Source organism: Anabas testudineus, chromosome 23 (genome assembly GCF_900324465.2).
Source record: "Anabas testudineus chromosome 23, fAnaTes1.2, whole genome shotgun sequence".
Classification (NCBI taxonomy): Eukaryota; Metazoa; Chordata; class Actinopteri; order Anabantiformes; family Anabantidae; genus Anabas; species Anabas testudineus.
Genome location: NC_046631.1, coordinates 2958295 through 2975628, shown reverse-complemented (window position 1 = coordinate 2975628; position 17334 = coordinate 2958295). Strand labels below are relative to the sequence as shown.

The window sequence follows — 17334 nt, the reverse complement described above, 5'->3', positions numbered from 1 at the left end:
ACATAACAGTAGCCATGTTGACAAACTAGTTAAATGGAAAGCTAAAATGCTGTAGCTAATAGGTTGAGAGATGGTTAATAAACCAAATAAAGTATATATCTAAAGGTAATGGGTTAATGTTTGATATTCTTAGTTAAAGGTAATAACTAAGACTTGTTAAAATTGCCAAAAGATCTGGATAAATGTTTTAAATAGCTAGATTTTATGTATACATTGTTGATAAACATACATTAGCTAGCTGTTCCAAATGTTTATCCATTACTTTTTAGCTAAAGCTAACATAAATTGTAACAATAGCTAAACTATATATAGTTCCAAGAAAAATAATGTATTATGACAAATGAATGCAGAAAACCACAACCACTCTTTCTTACACCTGTAAATGTGTATGTATGAAAGTGAAATACTCCTGATGGTAGCATGCAAAATGCTAACTTAGGAACCTAAGGCTGAAAGCACATGCACAAATTTAACTTCAACATATAATAACATATATATATACTTTAAATTCACGTTTGGAGCATGGATTCATCAGATGTGTGTCTAGTAAATAAAAAGCGTATAAGAGTATAAACTCCACCAACAGAGGATGAGTCTGTATTCGTGATGGCTCCCTGTGCTGTGTGTTCAATGAGAGACACCTGAACAGATGCTACTGTATTTAACACACTCCGTTTTCATGGTTGGTAGCTGGGACTTCAAACAGCCTCTTGTCTGATATAACCTAACAAGCTCCATTTGCTGGCAAGTTCATCCTTTTGTTCTGTTTAACCACTGGACACTTTTCTTTTGGCTCGTTCCTTTCAACCTAATTGAATTGTTAATGACTTTGCCAAGCGCTCCACTTCCCACAGCTCCCAAAACATATTTTGCGCTTAATCTCACATTGCATAGAACTTCCTGCATTAATCAAAAGGACGGCTCGCTGTCACACTGTGCTGCTGCTTAAAAGCTAATCTCAGCTGCTTGTGTACTTTCTTTTTTGTTCGCTGCTCATCGCTGTGGCGTTTTTTGTTTTTTTTTTTTGCAGTTGCACACAGAGGTGTGTATTTCGGTGTGTGTCCGCTTAAAAGCCAAAGCTCACTAAAAAAAGTCAAATCAATTCTGAGAACTTGCAATAGTCCTTTTTCACAGTGTAACAATTCTCACATGAGGTAATAAAGCACAGGTCTTACTGATAATATTAGATTAGATCTATTAGATTTATTGGAATTGTTACTACATTTGACCTTTTTTTGCCTCGTACTGTAATTTCTCTCTGCGATCTTTGCTCAGCATTGAGCAATTATGATTCTACATCAATTCTTCAGTAAGGCAGCAGTGACAGAAAAGCTCATTAACTCTTGACTCTGTGCAGTCATTTCTCACTTGTGCTCATGCTGTTAATAAGTATGGCCACTGGAAGGCAGTGAACACCCACTCACATGATGGCATACTCTCCAAACGGTTATTAATACTATGCATAATCTGTTACTCTTGTTTGTAATAATGATGTAACAAGTGTGATGTACTTATGGATGTTACTAGTAGCTGTAGTAAAAATACTGCTTCAGGTTAGTCATGAATGTGTTGATGTTGCAGTTCCTTGCTGTAGCCACTGAAGGGCAGTGAGCACTGATGTTTATATAAGACAAAACCTCCCCAGCCTCACATTATTTTTCTTTTCTTCTCTTTGCAACAGATGTGTGCGAGCTCATTCAGTCTATGTGGACTCAACTGACTTTTCAATCTAAGATGTTCTTCCTCGTGCAAAATAGAATAAATCAACCCATCTGTTGACCTTGTCTTCAAACATGTTTTTACCTTAGCCTTACACCTCTCTCAAACCACTTGTCTTCTCTGTCCAACATGTCTCGTCAATGATGTTTGCATACTGGACAGAGAAGACAGGTGGTTCGAGAGAGGTGTGAAGGACGCTCTGCACAATACTGATTGGCCCACTTCTAGATGCTTAATACATATTTGATTAGCAAATGCATTGTCAGATCCACATCAGTTGAAAGCAGTGGAAGCTGATGACAGCTGATGTTGGAGGCTCTGCTACCTGTTGCTGCTGTTGCTCTGTAATGGGAATGCCACCACATGGATAAGTGAACTCCGCTCTGCTGTACCGGACGGTTCCGGCAGGGGGCTCCAGCTGGACCAACTTTCAGCCAGACCGCGAGACATGTGGCTGAGACTTTCTCAAAGCTACGCTCCGTTTTTAGCCCAAACAATCCCCGGATAGAGCGATTCGTCTGCATTTCATAGGAGCGGGTTGGACTCTAAAACAGTTTACTAGGTGTAACCCAGCTGCAGGTGCTCTTAAAGGTGAGTAATGACACTTGCCGCAAGGTAACTAGGGCTAACTGCTACCAGGCTAACGACGACGTAAGCAGGTGCTGTTGTTCAAAGCGGCTAGCTAGCTAGCGCTGAGCTAAGTTCGCTTGTTGTTAGCTAGCTGGCTAGCTAACTTATGACCTTCAGTGCAATCGTCGTAGCTAATATTAGACACTATTTAGCCACGTTTGCAGCCGTGCTAACAGGAGCCAGCTAGCTCTCAGGTAGCCGTGTTTTTAGCTAGCAATAGTTGGCTAGCTAACAAACAACAACCGTGTTGTCAGCGTCGCGTTGGCACTGGTTGATCAAGTTGGTGCTAATTGTGTATGTCCAGCAGCCAGGCCGTGTAGGAATAAAACAGCGGAAAAACATTCACAAGTGTCCGGCTGCCAACTTAATCAGCAGTTAGTTGCATCGGGTACCACTTTTAAGGCAAGTTAACGAATTAGGATCCATTAACAGAAGGGATTAACCTGGCGTTAGGTTGGGCTAACGCTTGATTGAAGCTCTCAGGTTGACAAGTTAGCCGGTGGTGCTAAATGAGTGTTGTTAAAGTAAGCCGAATATCTGTAAAATTACTGTCTGAGTACAAGACTGCCTTGACCTGATTTAGTTTCATAAATGAGCCCTAGGTTGCACACTAACCCAACGTTTGTAGAAGACTACGATTGAAGATTTGGATGTTAAAGCCTTAAAAACAAAGTGAAAGAGAACTCAGACCTAATGTGATCCCATATTTTAGCCAGTTGCAGCCTGTATTGGTTTTAGGCCTCTGGTTTGACACTGTTGCCAAACGAAGTGAGTCAGTATCCAGCGAAAGCATATTTCACTTTCACTCCTGTTTATTTTTTTGTTTCTTTAACTTTTCACACGAAGTTTGAAAAGTAAAAAACAGTTCTGAAACTGGCAGAGATTTTCACAATCTGCTTATGTAGATTAGTTGTCATATAGCACCTTTCAGAAGTTTGTACACACCATCTCATTCACAGGTTGTTGTTCTGTTGTGCATTGTAGATTAATACAGAATAAATCAAAATTATAAAACAATATGTATTGAGTAATGTGGGCAAAGAAAGTATTTCAAAGTACATTTTAAAGTAGCTATTTTTGCTTTCATAACAGCATTGCACACAGTTGGCTTTCTCCCAACCAGCTTCATAAGGTGTCACCTGGAAAACCTATCCAGTCTTGAGGGAGTTACCACATACAGTTGTGTGAAAGTGTTTGCCCCCTTACTGATTCCTTATTTTTTTTGCATGTTTGCTGCACTTTAATGTGTCTGATCATCAAACTAATTTAATTATTAGTCAAAGATAACACAAGTAAACACATCATGCAGTTTTTAAATAAAGGTTTTTATTGTTATGGGTAAAACAAATCAAAAACTACATTGCCCTGTGTGAAGTTAAAATATATCTTAACTCTGGTTCGTCACACCTGAGCTCAAATCACTTATATAGAACCTGCCTGACAAAGTAAAGTAGACCAAAATATCCTCAAAAGCTAGACATCATGCCAAGATCCAAAGACATTCAAAAACAGTCTGGAAAAGGTTGTAAAGCCATTTCTAAAGCTTTGGCACTGCAGTGAACCACAGTAAGAGCCATTATCTACAAATGGCAAAAACATGGAACAGTGAAGAACCTTCACCAGGAGCCAGGAGTGGCTTGCCGATCACAATTGCCCCAAGAGCGCAGCAACAAATCATCCAAGAGGTCACAAAAGACCCCATAACAACGGCCAAAGAACTGCAGGCCTCACTTGCTTCAATTAAGGTGAGTGTATATGACTCCACCATAAGAAAGAGACTGGGCAAAAATGGTTTGCATGGCAGAGGTCTAAGACGAAAACCACTGCTGAGCAAAAAGAACATAAAGGCTCATCTCAGTTTTGCCAGAAAACATCTTGATGATCCTCAAGACTTTTGAGAAAATACTCTGTCGACTGATGAGACAAAAGTTGAACTTTTTGGAAGGTGTGTGTCCCATTATGTGAGGCATAAAAGTAACACTGCATTTCAGAAAAAGAACATCATACCAACAGGAAAATATGGCGGTGGTAGTGTGATGGTCTGGGGCTGTTTTGCTGCGTCAGGACCTGGAAGACTTGCTGTGATAAATGTAACCATGAATTCTGCTGTGTACCAAAATATCCTGAAGGAGAATGTCCGGCCATCTGTTCGTGACCTCAAGCTGAAGCAAACTTGGATTCTGCAGCAGGACAATAATCCAAAGCACACCAGCAAGTCCACTTCTGAATGGCTGAAGTAAAACAAAATGAAGACTTTGGAGTGGCATAGTCAAAGTCCTGACCTGAATCCAATTGAGATGCTGTGGTGTGACCTTAAAAAGGCGGTTCATGCTCAAAAACCCTCCAGTGTGGCTGAATTACAACAATTGAAAAGATGAGTGGGCCAAGCTTCCTCCACAACGCTGTAAAAGACTCATTGCAAGTTATCAAATGCTTGATTGCAGTTGTTGCTGTTAAGGGTGGCCCAACCAGTTAATAGGTTTAGGGGGGAAACACATTTTCCACACAGGGCAATGTAGTTTTTGATTTATTTTACCCTTAATAATAAAAACCTTCATTTAAAAACTGCATGATGTGTTTACTTGTGTTATCTTTGACTAATAATTAAATTAGTTTGATGATTAGACACATTAAAGTGTGACAAATATGCAAAAACAATTAAGAAATCAGTAAGGGGGCAAACACTTTCACACCACTGTATGCGGACACTTGTTGGCTGCTTTTCCTTTAGACAGCCATGCAGGCCATCCGAACACTGAGACAAGGAGTTGAGCTCAGTTTGTCACTCGTTTGACATTCAAATGAAGGGGAAACGAATTTTATTTCTTGTTGTGTTTGAGGGAACAAACTTGACGTCAGAGTTAAAGAATTAACAACATAAGTATTCATATGAAGCTAAAGAGGGAGTAACAATATGTGAACAAAAGTTATAGTCTACAGTAAAGCTGAAATAAATAGCTCCACCTCAGCGGGAAGGACTTTGCTACAAAGGAATGAATGTATGGAAAACACTGCCACCTCAGCCCAACACAAGACAAGTGGTTGTCTCAAACACATTAAGAAGGCAAAAATACAGGTAAAGGGACTTTATCTGTATTTGTGTTACGCTGGCTGTTGGGCACAGATCAAGTGTCAGTTTTCAAGGTTTTCTGTAATAAAATTATACATGGAAACTCTGTGACAAACTGCTGTGGCCCAGTGCAAGTCATTGTCATTATTAGTCATTGGAGTATCACACTGCAGTGGTGCTGTTGTATGAAAGCCCCTCAAATTTTGACAAGGAATGCACTTTGCACACAATTGAAAACTAATCCACTTGACCAACCAATGAAGATGGTAATGACATTACTAACAGTGTACTAAGCTGTTGTTAAAGCAAAAAGAGACTACTCCAAAGAATCATGTCATTTAGCACCAATACATTTTTGCTTACTGTGTTTTACATCATAGTTTTAATGTAAACAGTATTAATGTACAGTTAGAAAATAATCATAATAAAAACAATTGAATGGGAAGCTGTGCCCACAACTTTGGTACTGTGGTATTTCTTTTCTGCATATTGGAATTATCTAATTCATAGAAGTAAATCTAAAATCAGTAAATCCGTGGGTAGGATTATCTTAATACACACTCAGCCTATTTCCATGGCACCTTATTCTTGTCAGAGCAGATATGTTTTTGAAACATTTATTGATTCAAGAACGACATAACTGTAGCGTAGCTATCTGCTGAAAAAACACTAACAGATGTTTTGAGGTCCTCTGCAGAGAAATGTGAACCTGCTGGTTGGACACTTGTCTTAGTAACACTCCATTCATTTAGGCCTTTAGGGTATAGTTGATAGACAGAAGCCACTTTTACTGAAAGGCATATACCAATCTGCTCTGAGTTTTACAAATTGCCCTTAAAGGTCTCTGAGAGCAGGAGAAAAATGATTGTTTAGTATGATGAGACAAAAATGTAAGCTTTTTAGTGAAACTACAATGACTATGCTAAAACCAGCCACTACTAATACAGTCCCCATGGCAAGGCATGCTGGTTGGTCATTTTAAGGGGATTGTTTAAGCAGCAGGGACACATTAGGCTGAATGCGATTTGTGAATGATGGATTTCTGTTTTTGATTATGAATGAGTTTGCGGAAATCTGTAAATGTTCATTTCGTTATCAGTTGTAGTCCTCTGTAGTACAGTGGAGTTCTGTTGTCTGAGTAGTACTCTTTAGTTTTGTGGCTCAGTCATGGAGGAATCTGTGTATGTGGGGAGATTGTTTTACTTTAATAATTTGCTGGAGCAGTTGGAAGGGAGTGACCAGTCATCTGAGCAGAGGGTTAGATACACACATAAATCATTACACATAAAATATAATAATCAAAATAAAATAATATTGTTTATGTTCTTGTTTATGAGTGATTAAGTAAATGTTGTCAACACTGGGAAATAAAAACCCATCTGACAGTTTTCAAATCACTTTAAATGTTATGTTAAGAAAACCGGTTTATCTTATCGGCTGTTCTCATCTCTTTTGTATTATCAGTTCTTTAATCTCAAATCTCCTCCTTTTTCTCTGTGTTGTAGTGGTGAACAGGACAGCCTGGGGCTGGACATGACTGGAGCTGGAAGTGGTAAGACTTTGCACAGCACAGTCATGCTTTAGGCCTCACATTTTCTGCAGTGTAGTAGTCACTTGCTAAAGATTAATATAAATACAGTGGGAAGAAAAAGTATGTGAACCCTTTGGGATTACGTGGGACCTTGCATAAATTGGTCATGTGCTCCGATCTTCATCTAAGTCACAACAATAGAAAAAAAACATTCTGCTTAAAATAATAGTACACAAACATTATATGTTTTCATGTTTTATTGAATATAACATGTAAACATTCACAGTGCAGGGTGGAAAAATGTGAGCCTAATGACTTCTTCAAAAGCTAATTGGAGCCAGGAGTGAGCCAACCTTGAGTCCAATCAGTGCGATGATATTGGATCAAGAATTGTTGACTTGCATGAAGCTGAAAAGGGTTACAAAAGTATCTCTAAAAGTCTTGATGTTCATGTGTCCACAGTAAGACAGACTGTCTACAAATGGAGAAAGTTCAGCACTATTGCTGCTTTCCCTAGGTGTGGTCACCCTGTAAAGATGACTGAATGAGGTAAAGAAGAATCCTAGAGTGTCAGCTAAAGACTTACAGAAATCTCTGGCACATGCTAACATTTTTGTTGACACATCTACAAAAAGGAAAACATTAAACACGAATTGAGTACATGGGAGGACACCACGGAGGAAGCCATTGCTGTCCAAAAAAATATTGCAGCATGTTTGAAGTTTGCAAAAGAGCACCTGGATGTTCCACAGCACTACTGGCAAGATATTCTGTGGACAGATGAAACCAAAATTGAGTTGTTTGGAAAAATCACACAACATAATGTGTGGAGGAAAAAAAGGCACAGCACACCAACATCAAAACCTCATCCCCACTGTAAAACATGGCGGAGGGAGCATCATTGTGCAGGTCTGATCTGCAACTACAGGAAACGTTTACAGGAAATGTTTACAAGTTATGTTCAATAAAAGCATGAAAACATACAATGTTTGTGTAGTATTATTTTCAGCAGACTGTGTTTTTCTATTGTTGTGAGTTAGATGAAGATCAGAGCACATTTTATGACAAATTAATCCAGAAAACTATGAAATTCCAAGGTTCACAAAGTTTTACTTGCCACTGTATAAAAAAAATGATGAAGATTAAAGCCAATTTGATGACCATTTCATGCAAAGTTCCACGTAATCCCAAAGGGTTCACATATTTTTTCTTGTCACTCTAAATGTACCATGTACCAAAAATGTTCTGCCTGTGCAGATTCTGTTTGTGTAGTGTGTGCAAATATCCAAACATCCCTACATATCTAACTATACCAACTTTATTCTCAGTAGACCCTTTCGGTGTTCCCACATCAGAACAATCCAGTCTGATTCATAAATAAATTTGTCTTCAGGTGGCCAGGCCCCGCCTGATGGGATGGATGCTGAGGAGGCAGAGAGATGTCCCATCTGTCTGGGTGTCCTGGCTGGAGGCGAGCTTGCTATGCCTGACAGCTGCTGCCATGTCTTCTGCCTTAAATGCCTCCTTACGTGGGCAGAGGTGACAATCAGTGCTGCTACACTAAACTCATAACTCATTATAAAGTACAACTGCTGAAATGTGGTATTTTACCAATTTACACTTGAGTCTTTTTATCACTATATATTAGGATGTACCATGTGTAAGAGGCTTACAGAAGCGTGAAATTTCTAAACACAGTGAGCATAAAAATGCTTTGTTCTGCGTTAACACAGAATCCTTAGTAATCTGTATCGACTCATAACAACAAACCACTGCACTGATGTCAGTGTTTTATGTTTGAATCAATGCGCGTCTTACTGGTACATAGGAATGTTAACAATGTTTGGCCTGTTAACTGAAGTTGCAGATGGCTCCTTCCTGCCCGGTGGACAGAAGACCTTTCAGTAATGTTTACAGATGGGACGGGGATCTAAGTTGCGTGCAGGTCAGTCTAGTTTATATAAAGAGTTTTCTTCTGTCAGGGTTGAGGACATTTGCTCCTGTGTTTTCTTTCCTTATCAAAATTCTATTTAGCTGAAATGACCTCTTCTATAAAGCAAGTGTCCCCTCTCCTAAGCTTCTGTCATTGTTTTCAGGTTCCTGTGAAGAGACAAGCAAATAAACCCGAAGCTGAAAGTTGCTGCTGTAGAAACCCTGAACAAAAAGTCTGTCTCAAGTAAGAGTCAGTTTTTAAAGAAGTTTTACATGTTCACTTTCAAAGGACATGGTGAGAGCGACTCAATATTGAAATCTCCTTGTCTAGTCAGGGAAGCATGATTGAGTAGTTTCAAATTCTTAATTTTTTTATTGAGAATTGTTTGACTATGAAACCATCTACTTTGAAAACCAGTTCTAAGACTATTTAGGTGTTTTCTCTGTAGAAATAAACCTGCACGAAGAATGAGACGGCAAAAAGTGGAGAGGACAGCGGATACCAAAACAAAAGGACTTGTGAGGAAATGTATGTTTTAAAACTCTTCTCCTCCGGAAAGGCATTATTATTATTATTAATCAAGGTCTTTCTAACGGTCTATAAATGTCTTTTTCCAGGTAACGATGAGGACCCATCTTCATTAAGCAGAAAGAAGGTGTGTGTGTATTCATTTATTTTAACTTCTTTAATTATTTCGTGCCTGTATCAGTATTATTTATTTTCAGTGTCTGATGGATTTTCTTCAGGTGAGAGGAACTGAGTGCTGCACATGGTCACCGTCTCCATGTGTCTCAATAACATCAATACAAGATGTGTAAGTCACATGTTAGTTGATAAATGATTACATTACAGTGAATTATGACATTCGGTAATATGCTTGTTGTGAACATCTGGAACAATTAGTATTGGAATGATTCAGTGTCTTACATTTGTTGTAAGACAGTTACATGCATTGCTTTCACGTTCAAAAAATGCTTTACATATAACTATTTGTTGTGATTATCCTCCAGTGTTTGGGTGACGGAGGACATACCATATGACACTGAGCTCCAACATTGTAAACCACGGGTGCAGGACTGTCCGTGGCTTTCTCCTGCTGCGCCTGTCCCTATGGACGGCATCATAAGGTAATTAAGCCCAAACTGACTACTGATGTGTTCGATTGTCTCACTTATTTAATCTATCTTCGTCTCCCAGCTCTCAGTTTGTAACATTTGTAGAGGACAAGTAATTTATTCTGATTTTACGTCAAAGGAACTTTGTCTTTTGCAAGACACAGTACTTTAGTAGTAGAAAGTGGTAGGAATTTTTGGGTTGGTTTGTCCTTTCCAGTTGTCAGGCATGCACTTTAGACTAGATTACTAATTCAGTTGTAAAATCTGACAATGCTCATTTTGCTGGTTTTTCAGGCAACATTTCAATCCCACTAGTTGGAACCACAGCCTGCTATCATCTGGACACTGTTCATCTCCCTTTACCTCCAGCACACTGTTGAGGCCCGGCCACTTTGGTGAGTAACTGTGTTAATTCTATGATAATAGCAGGTCTTAAGATTGTTACGCAATTTGTCAATTTTTGACAAATTAATGCAGAAAACTATGAAATCCCAAGGTTCACAAAGTTTTTTTTGCCACTGTATATAAAATATGTATTTGTATATGCACATGCTTTGGAGTTGTTTCATATAGTTTCTGCCTTCACAGTGTTTCAGGGTGTTGTTTGCGCCATCACATGTCCCAAAGATGGTGAGAAGCGAGGTGGCCGAGCCTCAACCTCCAAAGCTCCCACCAAAGAGGCAGAGTCTCCTCCATCCAGACGATCTGGACGCAACAGTAAAACCCAGGAAGAGACCCCTTTATCTGACGCCTCATCGCCACATCAGTCTAGTTCATCAGACTGTGACTCGGCTACCAACCAGTCCACCGATACAGGCAAGACTTCTCAGGTGCCAGCCAAGAGGAAGGGCAAACGGGTAACGAATCGAAAGGCCAGCGGAAAAAGGAAAGCTACAGCAAGGAAAAAACGATCTCCTGATGTTGTTAGCAGCCCAGCAGCAAGTGAGGAGGGGGAAGAAAGTGACAGAGGTGACAACATAGACGACGAGGAGGAGGAGGAGGAGGAAAGCGAAACACAACGACATACAAACAACTCTGTTCAGCAGCATTCTGATGCTGAAGGGAGCCTCAATGAAGATCAGGATGACTTCAATTCTGCTGATGAGCTAGGTGGTGCAGAAGGTCTGAGTAACAGTGCGGGACAGGACAGCGACGGTGACACTCAGGAACAATCTAATGAACATGAACAAGAAAACAAACCAGATGAGGGAGATAACCTCTCTTCCCCTGCAGATTCAGCTGCCAACAGTCCTTTTTTATGTTCCGGGGACAAGCACAGCAAAGGAGAGGAACAGGAGCCAGCTAGCCCAGCTTCCTCTGGAGACAAGGACTCTCACGAAAGGAATTCACTATCACCTTCTGACTCTCAGAATGCTTTTATGGAGGACCTGATGTCCCCACACTGTAATGAGCAAACTGAGCAGGATGATAATATGGACATTTGTGCAGAGTCAGAGGAGGCAAACAGTGAAGATTCTGCAAGGGAAGTGAAGGCTCAGTCACATGGGAGCCTGTCGCAACTTGGTTCTCCCACTGCTGGAGATTCAGAGGAAAATGTAGCTGACCAAGAAAGAAAAGCTTCTCAGAGCACTGATGTAAAAACGCTCGTATCAGAAGAATCATCAGCTGGGGAAGGAACCAAGGATGATAGTCCATCCAGGGATGACACTAAAGTTGTCCCTATGGACTGCAGTTCACCCATGAGTGAGCATGGTAACCATCCCATTTTGGAGCTACCAAAGGACAGTGGTGACCCATCTGCTGCAGAACCTCTTGTTGCTAAAAGGCAAGTCACCGAGGATGAGAGCTGCAAGGACCAACAGGATAGAGAAAAGAGCCAAGAGAGGAAGAATGGTAGGCAGCGGCGCTCTCGCTTCCACTCCCCAACCTCCACCTGGTCCCCAAAGAGAGACTCGAAGCGAGATTCATCCAGGCGCTCACGTTCACGTTCTAGAGAACGCGACAGCAGTCCACCCTCAAGCCGCTCTTCTCGGGCCCGCAGCAGAGACAGAGTCAGGGACCGGGACAGTGAAAGAGATCATTCTAGGAGGGATCGTAGTCGTGACAGGAGGAGATCTAGGCGATCCAGGAGTCGCTCTAGGTCAAGGTCTCACTCCCGGTCTAGGTCTAGATCCAGAACAAGGTCCTACAGAAGAGGGCCCAGCCCTGAACGGCCAGCTTCCAGAGAGCAGTCTCCTCAGTGGAAGGACCGTAGGAGTGGTTGGAGGTCTGGGCAGGGTAGTGCTACTGGTGCCGAGGGAAGAAAGTATCATGGAGGCGCTGGCCGCTTTGAAAATGGTGTGCCTACTGAAACTTCCCCTGATCGCCAGGGCTGGTCAGATAATCCTGACTGGGTTACAGAAAAGACTCGTGAATCTGAGGCCAGGAACCGGGATTTGAGCTTCAGTGGCAGCTCACGCTGGGAAGACCACCGCAACAGTGGTGGGAGCAGGGTAGAGCCACGGGGCCGCGGGGGCCGTGGAGGGTTTGAACGCAGCAGAGGTGCAGGGCGGGGCGGAGGCAGCAACCGAAGCTTCTACAGCCAGCAGGAGGAGGCAACCGACAACCGCTGGCAGCCCAGAAACAACTTCTCAGGTACAGGCAACAATTCAGGTAATGACTCGTACAGCCGCTTCAACGAAAACCGGGGAGGAGGTCGGAGGAAAGAGTCGGAGCAAGGCGACTCTATGCTCGACCGGTCAGGGTGGTCCTCTGCATCTAGCTGGGCTGTCAGGAGGACACTACCTGCAGACGTTCAGGACTATTACTCCAAGAGGGAGAGAGGAGGGCCAGGAGGCTGGAACAGGCAAGAAGAGGAGCAACAACCAGCGGCAGCAGGTTAGTCCTCTTGAAAAAAACACAGTTTCTGTTTGAGGAAAAACTAAATCCCATCAGTCAGTCTCTAAAGTATGAGCAGGAGTCATGGTGTTTAGGATTAAACTTCTCTTTGATGCTTGGAGAGGAGGATAATTTTAGTGTAGCTGTGTTTCAACTAAGAATGGGCAAAAAACAAACCACAGGAAACTTTCACTGACGTAAATGTATTCCTTTGAAGCCTCATTTGGTGTAACGGCACAACAATTTTGAAAAAAAGTATTGCTTGTTCAGTTGATTTTCTATTTACTGTGTAGTGTCTTTTCAGATTATCAGCATTTATCAGTTAAATTAATGTTGCCATACCTATATACACTTTAAATCAGCTGTACTACACTGCCTGTCCAAAATAACTTAAGTTAGCTTTCATTAAAGTTCTTTCTGACAGTTTCTTAATTTTGTTTTTTACTTAACAGATCCTCCTAAAAGCGAGCCGCCTCCGCAGGCAGTCCCAGGTAATGCTCCTGTGACAGTAATGAACGTGATTCCCCCTCACCCCCCTCAGCTGAATGTTCTTACGCATCACTACCACATGCAAGGCCCACGAGGAGCCCTGCCAGTCAGCTTGCAGCCCGCAGCACCGTACGCCATGCCTCCTCAGGTTCCCGTGCACCTCCACCCTGCCGTGCCACTGCTTCAGATCCCCGCCGTCGGCCCTCAGGGCCTCCCGCCACCTCCCCCACCACCTCCACCCATGCAGCAAGGCAGCCAGACAGTAGCAGCTCAGCCTGATGGTCACACCACTCAGGTATGGTAAACAGAAATACAGACAGGACATTATAGGATTCATCTCCAAACTGGCTTTAAGAATAGGTCCATTTCAAATAAAAAGGTTTCCCACAAAGCCTATTTTCATTTTCTTAGATGGCCAGTACCATCGTGGGTTATGGGAAACCTGCCCTGCTTCCCACCCCTACCAAAGCTGGTATTGCTGCAGTGACACAGGGCCAGCCAGCATCAAGTCAGGTGCTGCCATCATCAACAACTCAAACCGGCCATAACAAGGCTCAGGCTGACAGCTCCAAAAAAGAAAAGGTAACTTGCAGTCCTCAGTCTACATGCCACTCTATCAATAACTACTATTAAGAAAGTGACTTGCTTGCATTCATTTTGTCAGTTTTTCAACTGTTTGACTTCCTCTTCCTGTTGTAGAAACAACAAATCCAAGAGAAAGCTATAAATGAAGTGAAGACAGCCATCAAACCTTATTACCAAAAGAAGGAAATCACCAAGGAGGAATACAAGGAGATTGTCCGGAAAGCAGTAGAGAAGGTAACCACTGGATAGCCTAGTGCTTAGTTTGTAATCTTAATCATTTAGCTTAGGACGAAAGTGGTTAATTCAGGAACGTGGTGACACTTTTTGTGCTCATACATCTATAGTAGCTTTTATCATGAATTCTGCTAACGAGTATATGAGTAATATGAATGAGAAAAGTATCCTGTGCTGGGCATTAGCAAGGATTATTACAGTAGTAACAGTCATGCCAGTATTGTTAGTTATTGAACAGTCACTCATGCATCAGTCATACATCAATAGTAGTGTTATTTTACATATGGCCCATATTGAAGATGATATTGAAGTGTATGGTAACACTTTTGTTGCCATAGGGTGTGTGTAAGATCATGTTCCCACTAGAAGGGAAGAGAGTTGAGATGAGAGCTAAGCCAACCTAGCTTGGTAATGAGAATCTTTTAGTTGACGTACCTCTTTCCTCAGGTGTGTCACAGCAAGAGTGGTGAGGTGAACTCCAGTAAGGTGGCCAACCTGGTGAAGGCCTACGTGGACAAGTACAAACACGCCCGCAAAAAATGAACCTGCGCCCTCAAAGGCCCATTCAGCTGCTCAAGTGCAATTTCCTCTAGCTGGAGTCTGGCCTCCAAACTGAAAGATGACGGAGAGCCAACATTTTCTTTTTCTTTTCTTTCTTTTTTTTTTTTTTTGATATCTCTACCTTTTATTGAATGATGATTTTTGTTTTTCTATAGATTTTCATATTTTGTTAGAAAAAGAATGACACAATCAGAAATTGTAATGCAAGAGCCCTTTATTTTGCATAGATCGTGCGACTTGGGAACTACTGTAAGAAGCGAGGGGGGGGGTGGTTGATATTAAACATGCAATGCTCAGTGAATGACGTCAGCTCACGTAGTGGAGAGTCTCTCCCTGAGTGCCCGCTTGTACGATGATTTTCTCTTCTATGGCATCCTGATTGCATAGCTTATGAATTAAATATTGTTAATGTTTTTTTAAAATATTATCTAATATTATAGATGAAAGCATAGTTTAAAAATAAACGGTGCATTGCCTTTATTAATCTCGGTGGCCCGATGACGGGCTGGAATCTGACGAGTCTAATTGTAATCAGGGCCCTGATTGGTTGAGGAGACCCAGTGTGGGGTGGCCAATCAGCAGTGAGTGTGTAATGTAAAGTGCAGGTACTGGGGTGGGCAGATCAGGTGAATTGAACCCCACCACCCTACCTGAATGTGTAATAAATGTTAATGCGTGAACATGAACTGTGTAAAGCATCCAGAAAGTAGTTGAAAATAAATTAGCTGCTTCCTGATGTGCTGTGTGTTTGTCGGATGCCTTCTCTGGAAGACGGCGTGTCTGTTTGACATTTTAAAGATGGAAGTGTTTTCTTTTTGCTTCCATCTTTGAGCTGTGGTTATTTTGCTGGTGCACTCATCAGAGAGTTTCATTTCAATCTGTTGCTGGAGCTGGATTTTTGCTGATCGTGTGTTTATGTAGCTGTTTGTTAAAACACCTTGGCTCTCAATGGTCACGTAAAGGAAGAACTGGATGCACAGTTGGTGGGGAGCAATGTCGTACATGTTAATCGGATGGAGAACACTTTTTAAAGAGTGCTCTCCTGAAGCACATCTTCAAGAAGCATCACTAAAAGATGCATTTACAGCTCCAGTCCCTGACAGTTACATTAAAGGCCCTGCACACACACCCACACAGACCTTTTAAAGGTGAAGTCTTTGATAATGTTTCATCACACTGTTTGTCAGAGTAGATGAAACTCTCCCCGTGCTCCACTCTCCCTCTCTCTCTTTCTCTCTCTGGCCTGTGTGTATGCGCATGTTTCAAGCAAATAGTATTTAGATCTGCTTTTTGCTTCCTAAACGTCAGGATTTAGTGCTTTTACCAGACTGAAAATGGTGAAATTAAGCACTTTCAATAAATCATTCAGGATCTTTTATAACATAAGAAGAATTATAACCAGCACCTGTCACTGTTTGTAAAAGAAAATGTGGATCATACAGTTTATTTACAAATGTACAGCTTATTCACTGGTGAAAATAACTGTTAGTTGCAGCTACACCTAAACCTAAAGTGTGTGGGATTAGGTCAGATAAACCCAGCTGTGTTGAGTCCTCTGGTAACCACTAGGGGGCAGCATTATCAAGAGAAGAGTGATGGATCAGAGTTATTACTCAATTACTCAGGAAATTAGGAAGTTCTACTAACAGATACTAGTTAGTATTTACCTCTGTTAATGCTGTATAAACAATCACTCTGTTACACCTACATTATTCAGAAAAAACAAACAAACAAAAAAAAAACAATACTCCAAGTTATTGTTAAATGTGTGTGATGTTTGCCCTCTAGTGGCCTTTGTTGAATCCAAGTGTCATTTGGCAAAATAAAATGTTTTAAAGTTCCTGTTGCAACTGTGCATCTGACGAGACTGAGTGACTTCCAGATGAGTTTTAACTTCATGGCCTCATACAAAGACAATACGCTGACAGCACAGACAATATTAATTCACATTCAAGAAGGATAATAAGAGCGTTTTTATATTTACTGTATGAATAAGCACCAAGAGCCCAGACTTTCAATTATCTTTCATTTTAATTGGACATTAATTACAGGATGTACATAGTGTTTCATTGAAACAAGAGGGTAACACTGGCGGGCAAGACCCTCTTTGCTCCTGAGGTCAAGAGATGTGAGGCTGACATACTAAAAAAAAAAAAAAGGTTTTCTGATTCACGTTCATGACCAGGGACCAAAAAGGAAACAAGACTGCTGCCGCTGTTGACTTCTACATGGATGAATGAATGAGAATCGACACAGTATGAGAATTCAGTCAGTATTAACGGACAGTGGAACTGAGTAAAAGCTGTATCACAAATTCACCAGCTTGGGGTAGTTTTTTTTTTTTTTTTTTTCTTGTTCTCTAGGTCCACTGCAATACTGTAAAAAAGAAAAAAATCAAACAAACAAAATGTATATACAGTTCAACTAAATAGATATATATATATATATACATATATATACACATACACTATTATATAAATATAGTAAAATAGACAAAATTACATAGATTCACGGTCTTCCATAAATAGACAATAACAGTTTTGTGATGTGTTAAGTTAGTGTTGGAAGCACAGTGGACCGTCACATGACAGTCTCCCAACTCAATGGGACACGCGTCCCCCGTCAAGCT

General features: G+C 41.2%; 1 protein-coding gene across 3 annotated transcripts; it reads left to right on the top strand.

The window, feature by feature from the left end:
- The first annotated feature begins 2130 nt into the window (after window positions 1-2130).
- On the top strand, window positions 2131-15441 carry scaf11 (SR-related CTD-associated factor 11). 3 transcript variants are annotated; one of them, XM_026362633.1, is made up of 15 exons: window positions 2131-2310; window positions 6925-6971; window positions 8344-8489; window positions 8818-8895; window positions 9047-9126; window positions 9332-9411; window positions 9501-9538; window positions 9630-9697; window positions 9894-10010; window positions 10293-10393; window positions 10587-12836; window positions 13289-13620; window positions 13737-13907; window positions 14025-14144; window positions 14592-15441. In XM_026362633.1, exons 2-15 carry the CDS (start codon window positions 6953-6955, stop codon window positions 14685-14687), a joined length of 3696 nt encoding a protein of 1231 aa, XP_026218418.1. In that variant the 5' UTR covers window positions 2131-2310; window positions 6925-6952; the 3' UTR covers window positions 14688-15441. The 3 variants fall into 3 exon arrangements, with proteins under 3 accessions (XP_026218418.1, XP_026218419.1, XP_026218417.1); XM_026362634.1 differs by having other exon boundaries at window positions 8812-8895; window positions 13752-13907; XM_026362632.1 differs by having other exon boundaries at window positions 8812-8895.
- The last annotated feature ends 1893 nt before the right edge of the window (window positions 15442-17334 follow it).